General features: G+C 36.4%; 1 protein-coding gene across 2 annotated transcripts in view; it reads right to left on the reverse strand.

The window, feature by feature from the left end:
- MYOM2 (myomesin 2) overlaps positions 1–19,218 on the reverse strand; it is a 78,222-nt gene that overhangs the window by 35,855 nt on the left and 23,149 nt on the right. For both annotated transcript variants that reach the window (XM_017739339.1, XM_017739338.1), the window contains exons 11-17: positions 16,568–16,729; positions 14,518–14,659; positions 12,714–12,913; positions 10,219–10,272; positions 7,475–7,602; positions 4,337–4,520; positions 935–1,109 (exon numbers count right to left, since the gene is read on the reverse strand). In XM_017739339.1, coding sequence (XP_017594828.1) covers positions 935–1,109; positions 4,337–4,520; positions 7,475–7,602; positions 10,219–10,272; positions 12,714–12,913; positions 14,518–14,659; positions 16,568–16,729 — 1,045 coding nt within the window. The remainder of the gene's footprint in view (positions 1–934; positions 1,110–4,336; positions 4,521–7,474; positions 7,603–10,218; positions 10,273–12,713; positions 12,914–14,517; positions 14,660–16,567; positions 16,730–19,218) is intronic.

The raw sequence follows: 19,218 nt of genomic DNA on the forward strand, positions 1-19,218 counted from the left end.
ATCCTATTGTAAGATATGTTCTCGTATGAAGAAATGAAATGTTTTTTCTTATTTTTGTGATTTCCCAACTCCCTTTGACCAAGAATTGGTCTCTAGGTTTTTTTTGATCAAATTCCTTGACTTCTTGAAAAAGGACCCATCACAATACAAAGTCACTCAGTCAATAACTGATCTGATACACTACACAAAATGACATGCTTGTTATAGAAAATACAAAATACATATCTAAACTTTGCATTTGGTGAGTGATTCCAATAAAAATAAGTATGATTTCCACAGAGGAAATTGCTTGAAGAATCCCATAATGAAGTTTGATATGTTCAGGAGGGAGTGAGAAATCATCAGAAATTCAAACAGAGCTAGTGTCATGACAAGGGAATTAGAAACAGGGCTACAGTCTTTTATCCAGAGAGGTAGCAGATCAAGGAGCTCTGATGTTTCTGGAATGGACACTTGGATATCCTGCATAATTGTGTCAGCTGCCAAAGCATGTTTGCCATCATATTTATAGCAGAAATAGCCTGACCTTTTGCCCTATTATTCATGGACTATGATACAGCTTTAGAATTCCCTCTCCTTTCTCATACTCTTCCTCATGTGAATCAGGTCTGTTTACCCCATAGCATAATTCATACTTAAAAAGACATATTTTATACTTACTCATGTCCAAGACACTCAGAATCATGTCTCTAGAATCTGCTTTTAAAACTCGAAGTCATGGAATAGAAAAAATTGCTTCTCCTTGGAGAAAAAAAAAGTGAGGAGAATTGCCTTGCAATTTGGAAAACTTAGCTCTGAGACCCTGCAGAGTGTTTTTCTTCACATCCATTCAATATTCTCCTTCCATTATAACCCTATGTCTTAGCACATAAAATGTCTTAAAAATATCCTATGGCTTTCAAACTTCCCAAAAATACAGAAATATTATCAATACCTGTTATATTTAATAGGTTTATGGTTACTCTGTTCCCAGCGATTTGATCCCACCACAGAATAGTCAATGTAGTAGCCATATAAATCCTCTTCATGTTTTGGTTTATCCCATTGAACTACAACTGATGTTTTTGTATTCCTTGTGGCCACCACCTGTCCAGGTGCAGATGGCAAAACTAAGAAAAAGAGATAAAACATATACTATTAGGAAATACATAAAAATAAAAGTAATTTGAACTAGATGAAACACTGCATAATTTGGTCATATTTAATCACTACAGCTATGACTATTCCTACCATGTTATTATCGTTATATGACATGTATTTTAATAGATTTCTTTCACTTAAAGTCTGGATACCTATTTATATGTGTGTATAAAAATGTACTTATTTTTCTATTTTTTTCTCAGAATGCTCTAAGCTGTGAGGCTCCCTACCTATATGACTTTATATAGGTTTTATGATAGTCAATTATAAGAGTACATCTTTTCAAATACGAGTGTGGAGAAAAGCATAGAGATAGAAAATGTTCACTCTCAAAAGTTCTCTCTCAAATAAGAGGTTGATGTACAACTTAGGTCCCTGTATCATTACCATGTCAGTAAGAAATGCATATAAACTATAGAGATATGTTATCACGAGGATTAAGAAATACTGTCTCACAGTTAACTAATGTTAACCCCAATTCAGAAAATATTAACTTTTCAGGACACCTTTAAGCATATATTTGAGTGCAAATAATTTCTCTAAAAGTAGCTAGATGAATGTCAGAAGAATAGGAACATTGGTTGGAAGGGATCTGTGGGGATCATCTAGTTCACCCTATCACTGAGAGTGGGACCATCAACACTAAACTCGTGTGTCAGTCACGGGTTTGTCCAAGTCTTGAAACCTTCTGGCAATGGAGATTTCACAGCTTACCTGCGCAACCTCTTCCAGCACTGCACTCTTGCACCTTGCACCTTTCTAATTAAAAAGTATATCCAGCATGAACTTACTAAGCTACAATTTTTGGCTCTTGCCTCTATTTGTCATTTGTCAATGCTGAGAAGTTTGACACCGTCATCTTTGTAAATCTTCAAACTATATAAGCTCAGGTACATCCACCTCTCTTCATGAGTCACAATCTCTAATCCCCTGGTCATCTTGGCTACCATCCAGAAGACCTCTCCAATTTACAACCATCCCTCTAGACTAAGGAAGCCAGAACTGGGAACTAATACTCCAGAACCAAGCTCAACACCATCAAGAAAAAGAGGGTAAATCTTCCTTCAACCTGTTGACTACAGTTCTCCCAATGTACCATGGTATGCAGTTTACTTTACATGCAATGAAAGATCATTGTTGGTTTACATTGATCTAAACAGATGAATGTGCATAAATAGAACCAGAAATATTGAGATCTAAATGCAAAAAAAAATCATAGTAAGAACCAACACAGTCTGTACACTATAAAATATCTACCTGAGGTTTCATAATGTACGAAACTGAGGCAATGTCTCAACCTAACATGACAGGTTAAGAAAGGCATCCAGTACTCGCCTTTTGAAGGTATTTTAGTTTCCTCAGATTGATATTGCAGAGAACTGCAAGTGGCATGAAACAGGCAGCATGTTTTCCACTTAGTCTTTCAATATTAGAATAAAGATTAATACTTACACACTACCGCACTTTATGCAATAAATCTGTAAGATCAAATTGACTCAGTCTGAGATAAATGTGCCTACATTTAGACTTTAATGTGTGTCTACAAGCACATATTCTTAAGCTGCCATTATAGTCAAAGAGCTAGGGCTAATTCAGTTACACAAATAAATTAATTTAGGGCCATTTTGTCACTTCTTCGTGGAGTTGCCAGAGATGACTCAGGAGACAATACCTACAGTCCTCTGAAATGGCAAACTGAAAGCATTTGAAAAGGATGTCTCTTTGGTTGGTTACACTGAGCCTTCCATCAGTGGTTGGCAGGGTCTTGAAAATTATTCATCTCACCCCAAAACAGACACTCTATAGCTGAGTGACATGGGGCAACTCATGGCAACATCAGCCAACTTATCTTCCAGTGCCAATGCTTCCAATTGCCACAGTGAAAGCAGAGACATCTACTGCACCTGCAGACACCTACATGGAAACACCTAAATTTAGATTTTAATCTCAAACTGAATACACTTTTACCACTCAATTAAATTGCATCATTTTAAGGGTCATTTAGGATGGCCTAGGATACCCCATCCATTCTTTAGTTTCTGCTCATAAGCTACCCATAGTTGCTGTGCAATGATTGCCATCCCCATGAAGGTGTCTCAGTCACCCTTAAGAATATCAAATGACAGACACAAAGTGCAGGCAACTTAAACGAGCCATGTGTTTCTGATATATTTTAACTCAGGTGGCACACTTTGTCTCTGAAAATACTCCTGAAGTTTCTCTTTAAAATAGAATCTTCTGCTTTGTGCTTTAGTTAAAGCTGTGAGTTATGCAGAAGGTGTTGCATTAACCCCTAAGGGATACCTTATTTTCTGTACTAAATGAAATAAATACAGTGTTTTTATTCCCTACCTTGGGGAAGGTTGAATGGTTTAAATAATTTATATGCATAAATGAGACATCAAATCAAGAATATACAAAAGCAAAAGATGCTTTTCTTTATCATGTAGTTACAGATGGAGCTGAAAGTATGTATTATAATTTTAACTGTGGTATATCAGATACTGTAAATGTTTTTTATTTTACTAGAAAGTGTACTAGTAAGATATGTGCACTTAAAGGGACAGTTAACAACACATTAAGCTGTTATGTGTGGCATCAGCAAAACTGCAAAACCAAAACAAGTATTCAAATAACAGGATGAATAACCACTCCCTAAATTTTCATTTGTATTTTTGAACGTGGCCCCAAGATAAACACTTCATTTTCATTTGGAAAATCATCACTGATTAGGTAGTTGTATCTTCCCCTTTTCCTGAAATCTACTCATCTGCATGCCACAGGAATAGTGCACCAGCAGTAATTTGCAACTCAGAATACTAAGAAAGAAATTAAAGGCTACCTTATCGAGCTGAAACTGTAGGAAATTAGGTAGTATATAATTACCTGAGCAAGAAAATGTAGTTATCAAAGTTAGTGATTAACCTATTGCTTTGATGTCACATTAATAGAACACTGAAGAGTGAATTTAACTTTATACTGATTATTGTTTTCAGTAGGGAGACTTGTGATCTCTAGGAAAATTCAGGGACATCTCTAAAATTTAGCTTCTTGGTCTTTTTTAAATCCATCACAGAACTGAACACAAAGTCGACTACTATTATCATAGTTATAATAATCTAATGAGACTTGTCTATTTCCAGTTTGTAAAATATCTATTGTTTTTAATATTAATGTCTTACAATTAATACCTTACCAATAGTATCTTGTGGTTGTATAGGTTCTGTGATTTCAGATGGATCACTGATGCCATGTTTGTTTGCTGACAACACTCGGAAAACATATGGTTTTCCTTCTGCAAGGTCAAACACTGCATAGCGAGGAGATTTTACTGCAACCTGTGCATTGACTCTTTGCCAACTTCCACTGCCAACCATGGACTACAAAAAACAACAAAAAAAGCCATGAATCATTTCGGTGAACTGTCAAAAAATGAACATATTGTTGTATTGCACCTTGTCATTAATTCATTTAAGAGCTATGAGAGAAGGATCTCTCTAAAATGCCTGACTTAAACATATGCAAATTCTCATAGCTCTTGCATTCCATTGCTCTACAAAAAGGTCTGAATAGCTCACTGTCTCCTTGCCTTGACTTCAATATATGCACATGTGAACATACAGTCAGCCTTCTGTCAATTGTGATTGGTCCCAAAGGAATTACTCTCATGTCCTGCAAAACTCACTTGAACAGCCAAAGGTTTGGAATTAAGCAAACAAGCCCTAATCCAAATTCTGCAGAAAGATAGGGAGGGAAATGTTACTTTACTCACTACTTTATCATTATTTATTCTCTTGAGTAAGATCATATCCCCTAAAAGCATTCATCAAATGAAGTAATTACTTTTGAATGTTCTCAATGCAGCAGCTGAGCTTATCATCACCACAACTGCACATGGAGGAGAGCCAGCAAATCAGTACTCTGAGAGAAGTCTGCTGTCCATTAGATTTCCCACTTAAACTGTTTACTCTAACCAAAAATTAGTCATGGAGTCTTTCAGAAATTTAAGTAAAACTCAAGTGCCTAATGAACAGATCGAAGAAAATTTCTTTGGCACATAGATAGGTGCATACAAATTACATGTTTATAAAATTTTGAAACAGTGAGTCTGGGAACAAAACCTGATAGACTGTGAACTTCTTAGAGGAGGAAGAGTGTTTCATGGCTCCTTAGAAACTACCCTGTATATAATGACACCTATGATAGCTAAATAATAAAAATGTAAACAGCTCAAGTCCATATATCAAAATCTTTTTCATAGGTACTGAACCCACCTAGTGTTCTCAACAGAAAAAAACAAATATAACATCCATTTTCTTCACAATAAAAAGCTGGAAAACATGAAATAAATATTATTTTGCCATATATTTTACTTCCTGCCATGAAAAACATTAATTTCTTCTTTTCACAAAGAATCAGCATCACATTTTGTTCTGCAGTTTATCTGTTAAAAAAGTATTTCAAAAGAACATAAAAACTTATTTCCATTGTGTGTTTCTTGAAGAATTTACAAATATATTTTTGCTCTTCAGGACTGAATCTTCTTTATTTGAAATAAAATAATTAAGAAACACTTCCAAATTAACAGATGATGGTAGAAAGCAAGAAACAAACATTCACCTATGAACTGACTAAGATGTTCCTATATATTATTTATGCAAAAGGATTTTAGATTCAGGTATTAATTAGTGTAATGAAATTCTTTTTCCTAATAATAGCCTTTTAGTCCTCATTCTCACTTTCCTTCATTAAGTTTGGAGCTTAATTGAGACTTGTTTTTTCATCCTTGTCACTGCTATGTACTGTTTCTGGAGCTATATAAATTTATTTGTATAAAACAAGCAAATAACGTATATTTTCCAACTAATTCTTAGAATGAAATTCAGCTAACAAAGTGTAGGTGTCCACTCAGTGGAAATCTACCTCTGAGCTTTTTATCTGGGTTATTTCTGCATATTCTGGAACTAACAAAGTATTTCCACAACAAGAGCTGGTTCAAAATCCTTACATCAGTATTCCTCAAATTTATAGATAAGAGAAGACATATGTAACTGGGACTAAATGCAAGGGAGGCATTATATTTTACTGCATAGAAAGAAAAACTAGACAATTATTTCTACGAAAATTTTCATTACTTTTTTTGAGTATAAAAGGCAGAGTGAGAGAAACAGACATGCTTGCTGGAAAATTTAACTAGTGAGCAGTCTTCATTTTACACTGATATGTTCAACATCCAGCAGGTAATGGATGATGAAGAATGTATAAATGGCCTATGGAGTTCTTTTGAAAAGGAGTTTTTTTGTGTGTCTGAGAGGGAAAAGACAAGCTGGGGGCTGCAAAAAGTGGAGTGATATTAACAGGATGGCCAGGAAATGAACTGTGGAGGAACGTGCAGAATTTGACATGTGAGAAGAAAAAAACTTGCATAGTAAGGGCCTGAGAGAAGGCTGTTATAATATTCACAATGAAAATTGAATGTGTGGCAGGTTTAGTGTTTGCTGATTGTTAAGAAGGGGCATATGCTAGAGTCATAATTCATCAAAACTAAGTATAGCTTGACATATAAGTGTTGTAGAGGTCAGGTATGAGGCCAATTTACCTGCTGGGAAAACTTTGTAACAAGTTGCTGTAATACAATATGGTTTAGAAACATGGCTCAGGGACAGACTTATCTGAATTTTATTCACTTAGGTGGGTGAAGAGCAAACCTCTCCTGGTGTGAGCACTTAAGTCCCCTTTCCATGCAAAGAGAAGAGGAAGGCAGCCATGAAGAGTACCAGGGAGGAGTGAACCTGAGACAGGCATCGGCCTCTTTGCTGACCTTACAGGGGATAAATTGGAAATGTCAGTGTATAGTAGAGGGTGCTGTAAGCCTGCAAAAATGAGGATCAAATTATGAGTTACAAAAAGTGACGATCAAATTATGAGTTACTGTTTGTTCCTTGCTCTGCCACAGGACTAACAGAAACTTCCCTTTAATACAGAAAGACTGAAAACTTGCAACCATGCCTGTAAAACTGTGAAAACTATAAATGTTTCTTTTCTGTCTTTTTTTAGCTGCTACTTTACATAAATAATTTGTTCCCATTAAGACAGTAATAAGCAAATAGCATAGGGAAATCCTTTTCCCTGGACCTTGAATTTCAATGCTCATTAAATCTTGCAGTAAGACATTTGATTATCCATGCTTCTCTAATATCCAACTTCTAAATCCCGCAAGACCACAGAAAGTGTTGGTTTTATTGTTCATTCTGCAGTTCTGAGAATGGGTTGACTGTAATTGCACACAGCAACGAAGCACCTTACAACAGAACACCACTATACAGTACAGTACCTTCTCAATGAAATACATCAGTGGCTCCCTGCCACGGGGAACAGGTGGATCCCAGCTGAGTACAACATATGTTTTGCTGATTTCTGAAGCGTGTACATTGGTGGGAGGGCCTGGAATCTGAACATGCCCTGTAAGATTAATAAATGTAACAAGTGTTAAACAGCAGATTAACTCCTGGGCCAGCATTCATGCTACAGGTCATCTTTCTGATTCAGCTTTCCCATCCTGCACTGCAATGCTCAGCTATTAGGAGCTGTGATATCATCTGTGCAGTTCACCTGATCACTTCAATTAAATTTTGATAAATAAAATCTCAGTATCTAGTTACTTATTTTTTCAGTAAAAGTTTAATATGCTCCCTGAAACTCTGTGACTTTGTGACACTTTTTTCTTTGATCACATTTTAATTACTTCAATCTGCTAGTAAAAAGCCTACTCACTATGTGCAAACATTTTTTGATCAAAGACAGAAGTCTAAAGAGATATTATGCGAAATTAGAATAAAAAAAGCAGCTGGAAGGGAAGTACAATGAGAAAAGCACCTTTAAAACAAAGAGGAAAGCAGAAAAAGGAGCAGAACCGATCAGAAATATATCATATGACATATTGGTATTACCACCTGTATAGTCTAAAGCACTTCTAAAATCTATGAATCAGAGACTTAAAAATGTAACTAGCCCTGTGATGGCTCCACCATGCCATGATTCATGCTGTGGATCAAACCCCTCTCCCCACGCACTCTGCAGAGTTACCAGGAGCATTAGAGAAAACCTCCCTACCCTGGGCCAGGTTGGAAGAATTCAGCTCAAACTTTCATGGTCCTGCTCACTGACCGCAATATGAGAAAAAGCCAGTTCTGCTATCCAAGGAATTACAATGGGGTAAAACTGCACTAGATAGGAGAGTGACCTATGATGGACCTGTGATGGATCTCTATGCAGGAACAGCTACACAGCCCTGAAGAAGCTTTGACTTGGTAATAGGTCAGAAATAGCAACTCAGCAGACACCTAAAAATTTTATCTTTATGGCTTGTGATTGAAAAAGAAAAAAGCTTCTTTCTTTGAAGGTAAATTTTTCCACTTCTCAGGCTAGAAAACAGCATATATCCTCTAAGTGTTTAAGATTTGCCTTTAAAAAAGAGAAAAATATTTCAATATGTCCTGTAATCTCTAAATCGTGGCAGTGATGTTTCAACTGGTTATATATCACCTGTAGAATAAACCAGGCTCGAAATGTACACTGATATTATTTAATCATATATATTTCCCAAATCAAAACCAAAACTTTTTTAAAGCAAGCTGATATATACAATGAAACTTTATTTCTCACAATGCTTTCTATATTTTATTTCCTACAATTGTATTTTTTCTTTCAGAAAGGCACATGAATCAGCTGAGTTTAAGATGAAAGACATATAGCCAAGAAAATGACAATAATCCTTCACAGCATGAAGACAGAAGGCTTCCAATTGATTTCAGGTAATGAAATATCAACATGTTTTCTTACATTCTTGAAAAAAAACAAAGCTCCCATACTTTGTAATGATATAACATGGTGGTACAGAATGGTTCCCAGAATGGAACGTCATCCTGCACTAAAAAGGAAAACCATTTCCGATCTGTGAGATTGCTCTTTCAGAAACAGTCTCCAATCTTGCAGATGAAATTAATGATCTACATAAAGAGTAATATTTGAATATTCATACTCTATTAATATGCACATTCATGTGACAGAAATCCAAATATCTTTATTTATGCCTATGCCAGAGTGGCCATATACTGCACCTGATCATTCTAAGGCAATTCTGAGATTAGAAGAATGTTCTGTGAAGCCAAACAAGACAATTATAATCTGATATTATAATGTGCCTCATATATCTTGATAATACTCATATCAATTCATTTAAGGTACTATTGTAAAAATAGAGAAACTTCATCTATCCTGTCCATGCACTGGGAAAACCATTTAATATCTGATTCTCCTTCAAACTACATCTCTTCTCAGGTGATTTCTCTTTTACTGTGTTATTACTGGAGTTACAACTTTATAACCTTTGTGGAAGAGAGTAGACAGGCACTTTTTTTAATTTTGAGCCATTATAGTTAACAATTTTAACAGTTTAAGTGTAAAGAAGGTCATTATTCAAGTCTAAAAAACAAATCATCCCACAGAGAAACAACCAAAAACCAGAAGAAATGCAAACTTTATTTCAAAAGTTGTCAGTGATCTCTCCAATTCTCCGGAGAAAAAATATTATTTAGTCTATAACCTTAACCTTAAGAATAATCTCTGTATTCAGGTAGACTATTAATTAAATAATTGAGATGGATTGTGTAAGTTTTTATGAGAATGGCAATAACTTGCTCAGATCATTAAAATCAGCCTAAAAAAACCTATACTTAGCTCCCAGAAGGCTAGAAAGAGGGGAAATATGGAAAATCAAATGGGCAGTTAAATGCTCAACCTTTTAAACTCAGCTTAACACTAGTCAAAGTAAAATGGTGAGAACATTCTGTCAACACATCATAAAGATTTTGCTGTTGAGAGTGTGATGTTCTCCATCCTTTTAAGACCTCACCTTTCACTTGTGTTCTCTCAACCTTGCAAGCCATAATATGTCTTTATTTATTAATGGAGAGACTTTATCACTAGATGGATTTCTTTTCAAGTCATGTTTCTAATTATAATGCAAAATTCCTGGAGCATAAGCAGATGGACTGAAATTGTAGAAATGCTACATACCTTCAAGGTCATCCTTACTGATCACGATCTTTCTCCCTTCATCCACATGAACAGCTGTTAATCAAAATATTCAATTAGTCCCTCAAACTAGTTCAATATATTTACAAATTTTGCAATTATTGTTTTTCGCCTGTTCAAGAGCCTGTATACCTCTGTTTCTATAATACTGTTATTAAATCTATGCCCAGATAGAGTCAACTCAAAGTCATACACTGGTTTACTAACTTTCATAGAAAAAACAGGGCATGATAAGACAGTACTATTTAAAGCTGTGGTAAAAAGCAAGAGTCATAGTCACAGTAGATGGATTTGATTTTGAGGCAGATTAGCAAACAATTGTATCATTAACTGTGCTTTTTTTTATACGAATTAATCATAAAGCGTACAGACATACATAAAACATATGTAACAGCATATTCAGCTCAGATTTCAACGATGACATTGGGGCAGTACTCTGAAGTATTCATAATTACTTTAATTCCCCTCTGACCAAAAGGAGCACACAAAACAGAAGGTGTGCAAGTACATGATATACAGAATCTGCACAGGAGTTTAGGACAAGGCTAAATCAACAAAACTACTGCCCAGAGCAAGCTGGCTTACTCTATTCATGGAGAAGCTTCCACAGTTCTACTTTGCAGTCTGTAGTGAGATATTCAATCAAAGGAAGAAATAAACTCTATTCCTTAGGTTAATTGGGCAAACATAATCTTAAATAAAATATTTTGCTTTTTAAAAAAGAAGCCTTGAATAACCTACTTTGTGTTCTCTCCAGGTCAACGGGGTCAAGTGCTGCAACTGGATCCGAGGGTCGAGAAGGCCTGCTAATGCCAGCACTGTTCACTGCTCTCACACGGAATATGTAAGACCGTCCCTCATAAAGACCAGTCACAGGATACTTGCAGACTTTTACGGGAGCATCATTGCACTGGACCCAGTTTTCCAAACCTACTTCACATCTTGGAATAGCAGAAGACAGCGTTTGTCAGTATCATCTCACAATAAATACACCCCATGCTACACACACCAGGTCAGAACCACAGAAGTCACCTTCGCTAAGCTGAGGAGCTAAGCCACACATCTCATTAATGAAAGTCACACGCTTTATACACTCTTCTCTGATCAGAGAACCAATTCCCACCCTTTTCATATTTTTTTCATAATGCAAAGGTCATTTTTCTTCCATGGCTTTTGGCCTTTTCAAATCTCTCTGCTTCCCTTCTGTTTGGCTCTTTTCCTTGCTATATAAAGAATAAATTATTCACTTTCATTTCTAATATTCATCTCCACAGAACATGATGAATTTGCAAGATTCACCTAATCTTTTCCATCTCTTCTTTGTCATATTTTCAAGTAAACTTCTTTGCGCATTTCCCTCCCAAAATGGCTGGGACACAGAGTGTAGGAGTCATCAAGAAGCAGAGTGATGTCCTCATACTGACTGCTTTGTGTGTACATATATAGTTTGTGTCCTACTACTATAACCTTTCGTGTAGAAGACTCTCTTTTGCCCTGACAATACCAGAAAAAAGTCGTGTTATGATCGAGGGCTCCTTGGCACTGCAGTGATACAAGCAACATGTCAAATGGCACATCTAACTAGATTATGCACAATATAGGTGAAATACTCCTATGATCTATGTGCCACATATATTGGATATAGATGGCAGAGTCCCCAGGTCTCAAGTTAATTTCCTCATACTGACTGCCATTCATAAACTACTATTTTTCCAGCTATTCCCAGACAGTTATTATTGAATTAGACCAAATGACAGGGTAGCAAATAGCAATGAGCTGCAAATGCTGCTTTTAAGTGCAGAGCCGTAGACATTATGAAATCATTTCAGTAATGATTTGCTGACTGACAGTTTCAGACACTAAGGATCAGATATTCTGCTCTGGCTACAAGGAGCAAGCATTCACTTCAGTGGAAAGTCATACACTGGTTTACTAACTTTCATAGAAAAAACAGGGCATGATAAGACAGTACTATTTAAAGCTGTGGTAAAAAGCAAGAGTCATAGTCACAGTAGATGGATTTGATTTTGAGGCAGATTAGCAAACAATTGTATCATTAACTGTGCTTTTTTTTATACGAATTAATCATAAAGCGTACAGACATACATAAAACATATGTAACAGAAACTGCATATTCAGCTCAGATTTCAACGATGACATTGGGGCAGTACTCTGAAGTATTCATAATTACTTTAATTCCCCTCTGACCAAAAGGAGCACACAAAACAGAAGGTGTGCAAGTACATGATATACAGAATCTGCACAGGAGTTTAGGACAAGGCTAAATCAACAAAACTACTGCCCAGAGCAAGCTGGCTTACTCTATTCATGGAGAAGCTTCCACAGTTCTACTTTGCAGTCTGTAGTGAGATATTCAATCAAAGGAAGAAATAAACTCTATTCCTTAGGTTAATTGGGCAAACATAATCTTAAATAAAATATTTTGCTTTTTAAAAAAGAAGCCTTGAATAACCTACTTTGTGTTCTCTCCAGGTCAACGGGGTCAAGTGCTGCAACTGGATCCGAGGGTCGAGAAGGCCTGCTAATGCCAGCACTGTTCACTGCTCTCACACGGAATATGTAAGACCGTCCCTCATAAAGACCAGTCACAGGATACTTGCAGACTTTTACGGGAGCATCATTGCACTGGACCCAGTTTTCCAAACCTACTTCACATCTTGGAATAGCAGAAGACAGCGTTTGTCAGTATCATCTCACAATAAATACACCCCATGCTACACACACCAGGTCAGAACCACAGAAGTCACCTTCGCTAAGCTGAGGAGCTAAGCCACACATCTCATTAATGAAAGTCACACGCTTTATACACTCTTCTCTGATCAGAGAACCAATTCCCACCCTTTTCATATTTTTTTCATAATGCAAAGGTCATTTTTCTTCCATGGCTTTTGGCCTTTTCAAATCTCTCTGCTTCCCTTCTGTTTGGCTCTTTTCCTTGCTATATAAAGAATAAATTATTCACTTTCATTTCTAATATTCATCTCCACAGAACATGATGAATTTGCAAGATTCACCTAATCTTTTCCATCTCTTCTTTGTCATATTTTCAAGTAAACTTCTTTGCGCATTTCCCTCCCAAAATGGCTGGGACACAGAGTGTAGGAGTCATCAAGAAGCAGAGTGATGTCCTCATACTGACTGCTTTGTGTGTACATATATAGTTTGTGTCCTACTACTATAACCTTTCGTGTAGAAGACTCTCTTTTGCCCTGACAATACCAGAAAAAAGTCGTGTTATGATCGAGGGCTCCTTGGCACTGCAGTGATACAAGCAACATGTCAAATGGCACATCTAACTAGATTATGCACAATATAGGTGAAATACTCCTATGATCTATGTGCCACATATATTGGATATAGATGGCAGAGTCCCCAGGTCTCAAGTTAATTTCCTCATACTGACTGCCATTCATAAACTACTATTTTTCCAGCTATTCCCAGACAGTTATTATTGAATTAGACCAAATGACAGGGTAGCAAATAGCAATGAGCTGCAAATGCTGCTTTTAAGTGCAGAGCCGTAGACATTATGAAATCATTTCAGTAATGATTTGCTGACTGACAGTTTCAGACACTAAGGATCAGATATTCTGCTCTGGCTACAAGGAGCAAGCATTCACTTCAGTGGAAGAGACATGCAAAACAGTGCTTCGATCCACTGCTTGCCAGCTGCCTGCACTGAGCTGAAACCCCAGCAAAGTGCAAAGCTGACTGAAGGACAGAGGCCTGCCAGTCTGATTTAAACTACCAGCTCCCAGGAGACCAGGCCTTGAGATCCTGATGTACTACATTTAAGAAAGAAATAAAAAGATAATGTAATAACTCCTAGGTTTCAGCTTTTGCACTATAGAGATTAAAGAGACTAAATCTAATTCAAGATACCCATGGATTCTAGCTTTTATAAATTAAATACTGTCAGGGCTCATTCTCTGTTGTGCCCACATCCATACTACTGAACATTTTAAGTGTATGATAAAATGTGTCTGCCTGCAAATATTACTTGGAATGGCCTCCAGCCCCTGCTAATTCCCAGACTGTGCCCAGAATTGCCCGTGAAAATACTAAATCATCTGGGCTAAAAGTTTGCCAGGGAGCAATCTAGTAATTTAACACAGTGTGTAACTGAGTTCCAGTGCCAAGTGTCTGTAAAAATATATCTAAAGAATAAACACATTGAAAGGATAGAATGATAATTTTTTTCTCTTCTGGCATTTTATTTCTGGAAATTAAAAAATTAAATAAATGCTAATGTTTACATACTTGTCAACAAAATATCCAATAACTGGGCTCTCACTGGTTGTGTTTGGTGGTTTCCAGGTAACAATAACATAGTCTCTGTTAGCATCATGGCATTTAACATCCATTGGTGCCCCTGGTGCTCCTGCGATCAGTGCATCGGCATCTGGACCACAAATAAAAATAAATTGGTTTTGACCCCAACTCCTCTGAAATACATCAAAAAGGCAAAGGGAAGACTTCCAGTTCGTTGTAATACTTGCTTATATGAATGGAAGCCCAAACATTTCATGACATACTAATTCACTACAGTAATGATTTTGGACCTTAATGTCTATATTTTTACACAGATAAAATGTTCAAGGATATTTTTGAGGAGAGAAAAGCTTTTTAGGAATCAAACACCTATTATTTTTGATGAGAATTAAAAGTGTAACCTACCCATGTGTTTTTGATGCTCTGTCACTGAAAGCTGTGACTCAGAGTGTTACTAGTCAGACCAAGGTACTTAGTAAAGAACATGTAGCCCATGAAAACAAAACTCTTAAAGAATAAAAAATTTGCAAGCTCCTGGTACATTTACAATGCTATGTTTTATTTACAGTCTTACAATGTCACCTTTAAGATATCCTTTTGTGACTTCATTTTAAGATATATTGACTAATTCGGACCCTCAAATGAAATCTTGCTACAGGTAAAGTTCTCTCCCTTCAAAGGAAGATGTCTATAACAAAAAAACCACCCTGTATAGAGTCTAAATTTATAGAGTCTGATCCAAATCAGGTAGTTTAAATCAGACTGAAGTAGTTTGTGGTCAGTATCAGATCACAGCCTACATGAAAAAAGGCAAGAGAATGGGCAGCAGACAACAGTAGAGACTGCAGAGGACATAGCTCGAGGCCAGGGTCCTGGGCATGCAAAGGGATCAAATATAGTATAAAATGGACAAGAGAAGTACAGAAAATTCATCCATCATTACAACAAAAACTTCTAAGAAAGATTTATATATTAGTGGGTGTTTTTCCCCGGAGTACTGTCTTTCTTGGAAGGTAACCTGGACATAAAAAGCTTTAGCAAATTGTTTCTAATGAGATCAGGGTGCCAGAGGGGCTTGTTTGAGACATAGCGCAAAGCTGATGAAGCTCTTGCACTAGCCCTGTGAGGAAGTTGGATTTCAAACCCCTGAAAAAGACATTCACTCCCTCTATCCCACACAAGCTGTCTGGGTGACAGTCCCACAAGGCACATATGTTCCAATATGTTTCCAAGAAGAGCAAGGTTTAAAATTAATACAGCTTGAGTGGCTTCAGTGGGACTGTTCCAATTTGCCCCCACCAAGGATGTTGTCTAATGTATTTTAAGGAGTGAAAGAACTGCTCAAACAGAAATATTTTCATCTTTCAGTGAAGAAAATATGAAACTGAATACTAAGTTCTGCTCACAGGTGCATGTGGAAACTCATTCTCACTTCACTGAGAGCTGTGCATGGAAATGTGATGAAAAGTTCTGACCTTTATTCTATTTTAATACATTTACCTCCTTTTATCTATGTCTCTTGTGAAAACTGTATTTCCTCAGTCAGTTAATTTCTTACTTTTCTTCTTTTCTCTGGATAATGACATGACTATGACTGGTATAGTGGTGGGAATATTTCTTTTGCTTTTTCCTGCACATATCCCTAAGGCAAGGCACAAGATATGAGAATGCCCAACAAGGCTCATTCCCAGTTTCCAATCTCTAAAGCCAAAACCATCACAGTGAGAACTGATTGTACACAAAGATGTTTATTTCCTACCAGGAAAGGAGATGACAAAGAAACAAGTTGTCTCTTCACAAGAATGGTTTCTCTGGTTCTTCAGGAAACAAAATGTCCTCAGGAACATGCTCCTCTTGAAGCTCCCCATTCATGTAAGGTGACTGGTTTTTAGTACAGACTACTATATACCAATCAAATGCCTATGAAATACCACAGGGCTAAATTTCTTTTGTACTTCAGTTATTACATGGGATTGTTTCATAAAACTAAACTTTATAATGCTTTTTAATTTCTCCTCAAGAAACATTAAAAGTTTACCTCTTACAAACAGGTATGCACTGCATTCACTGATTCCACCTCTTGAAACCATGCGCAGGGTGTATAAACCTTCATCATCTTTGTTCAGATGAGTAAAGGAAAGAGCTGCCTGGCCTTCTCCAAAATACAGCTTTGTCCACTTGGAGTCCTTTATCAGCACGTCTGGAAGAGAAAACCCATCAGGGACGTTACTGTGCTGCTAGAACAACCTGCATCCTAGAGCAGTTCTCTGCTAACCAGGGACACAAACTAATATTTATGCAGTTTTGTTCAGACTGGTAGTGCTTTGATACTGTGAAAACTTTAAAGAGAGCAAGTTGCAGCTCTCTAAAATTATTTGATCAGTGAATTTTAGAGAACATGAGGTCTAATACTACTCCATAAAGTGCCAACAACAAAATTCCCCTCACTGTAATTTTTAATACACTGAGAGACAAAAATGTTATCCACATTTAGAAATATTGACATGAAACCTGCCATACCCTGTAATGAATGCAGGGTGGAACCTTGTTTCATTTTTAATAAGTTTTGCTTCCAGTTCAGGTCAAATGTCAGTTTACTCAATTTTTCCTTCCAAATTTAAAAAATAAATTTCAGTTTAATCTGAAAACTGCTATAAACATACACTAAATTTAAATCTTCAAGGCATGCCTGTTCAGTCTTGAATAAAATTAAATTTAAGCCTCTCAAAGGTGGGAGGTGGTGGCCCATGATTAATGCACGTTATTATCATTGCTTAGTGAAACCAGAGGAAAAGAATGAACAGGATATTTTAGGCTAGCCAAGGGACTTTCTCATATCAACCTTTTAAATAGCTGATTGGATTATTTTTGATTTTTACCTCCCTAAGACCTATCACACATGAATTTATTATAATTAATGCAGTAGAAGTATGTTAAAAGATCGGAATATCTATGAATGTTTATCATTCTATTGCTTAAATAGATTTTGGAGCCGACACTCAAACAATTGCAAAGGAATCAGTGTTTTCACATACCTCTGAATTGCTTAAGAAGGTATAAAACATGACACACATTCAGATAATAAAGCATGCGGAAGACATACGTTACTAAAACTTACAGCAGTAACTCGCTTAATTAGCCAAGCATGCTGTAGTTTTATGGGAAGCACACAAACTAAATTTAATCACATTCCTTCCCATGAGATCCGTAGTCATGAGATCCATACCTAGAAAACCTGAGTGTCCCCTTTCTGTCATCCTGTCACAATGGTACTCAGACTTTGTGTAGAGAGACATGAAGTACTTTAAATTAAATCATAAAATACCTTCACCTAGAAACTTTAACCAATGCATGAGCCCTGTGGAAAATCCTAAGGAAAAAAACAAAGTTGATTAACCAGCATCTCTGTAAAGCTGGTCGCATATTTAGACTCCAAGTTTCAGTGGATTGGTAGCTATCTTAGTTTGAATACATAGAAACTATAGGCAAGCCTGTAATGCTGCTAAGGCCAGAATCGCCCTTTTCTACTCATTATGTGTACCTGACAGAAGAAATTGAGGAGGTAGTTGTGTTTGGTAAGAGGAGAAAAGCTTCTCTCCCTCACACAAGGCCAAAGATCCACCGGAAATCAACAGAAGCCCTCTTTTTTTAATGCAGTCTGGATGAATGACTTTGTAGGCAAGACAATTAGAGTAAAGTTTGGAGGCCTCAAACATATTTAGAAGTTCTAATAGAACAATATTTATATACCTGCCATCACAATAAAATTACAATTACAAGACTATTCACAGTCTGTTCATGTGTTGTGCTCCATTACTTCTCCCAGAATTTACCGAAGGACAAACCTGCAGGAGACTAACCCTCAGAGGCAGTGTGTCTCAAGCCTCGCATGCTGTTTTTAGTATATAAGATAATTTTCCTAATACATGATGAAAATTCAGACAAAGAGTGGGGAACTATTACATACTGAAATTTCTTTTCATCATGTATTTTTATTCCGCTGAAATTTTAGCTAGATTCTTCACTCCATGACTTTTCCTTCTGAAGTCAATTATTTTATTCTAGATTACAGTATAAATGGCTGCAGAACGCTGGTGCACATGGCTTTACAGTGTTTATATTACATTAGATATTAATAACAGAAAGTTTCTGAAATCAGCTGAACTCATGTCCAGATTAAATATACATTCCTGAAGTATTATTTTGATTTTGTTCTTTCAATATCTTAAATGGTTCTTTCAGTATCCTAAACTGTTCTAAGTGGGCCATGAATAATAGACATCATATTAGTGTTTGTGAAATCCCAGATCAGTTCAGAGGATATGATTAAGCTGGCTTAGACCCTAGGAGTCTACTAGGTGATCTCAATAAGGCTCACTAGTGTGAAGCTTATTTATGCTAGATAAATACAGACTTTTCCTGTGTATAATTATTAGAAGTAAATCATACATATCCACCTTGGGGCTTTAGTTGCTATTATTTGATTAACACAAACTGACAAATTTTAAGAAGAGTATGGTTTGTCTTAATGCTAGAATAGAATTAAATATTACCTCTCTAAAAAACCAGAATGTCTAAAGCACATGATGTTGAACAAATTATTAACTTCTCATTGCTTATATTTATGCATTGCCTCCAGCTCTCAAGGGACCCAACACAGGGAACTGTAGTGCGTAACAAAGATTCGCA

This window comes from Corvus brachyrhynchos, unplaced genomic scaffold, assembly GCF_000691975.1.
Source record: "Corvus brachyrhynchos isolate BGI_N302 unplaced genomic scaffold, ASM69197v1 scaffold136, whole genome shotgun sequence".
In the NCBI taxonomy this organism is placed as follows: Eukaryota; Metazoa; Chordata; class Aves; order Passeriformes; family Corvidae; genus Corvus; species Corvus brachyrhynchos.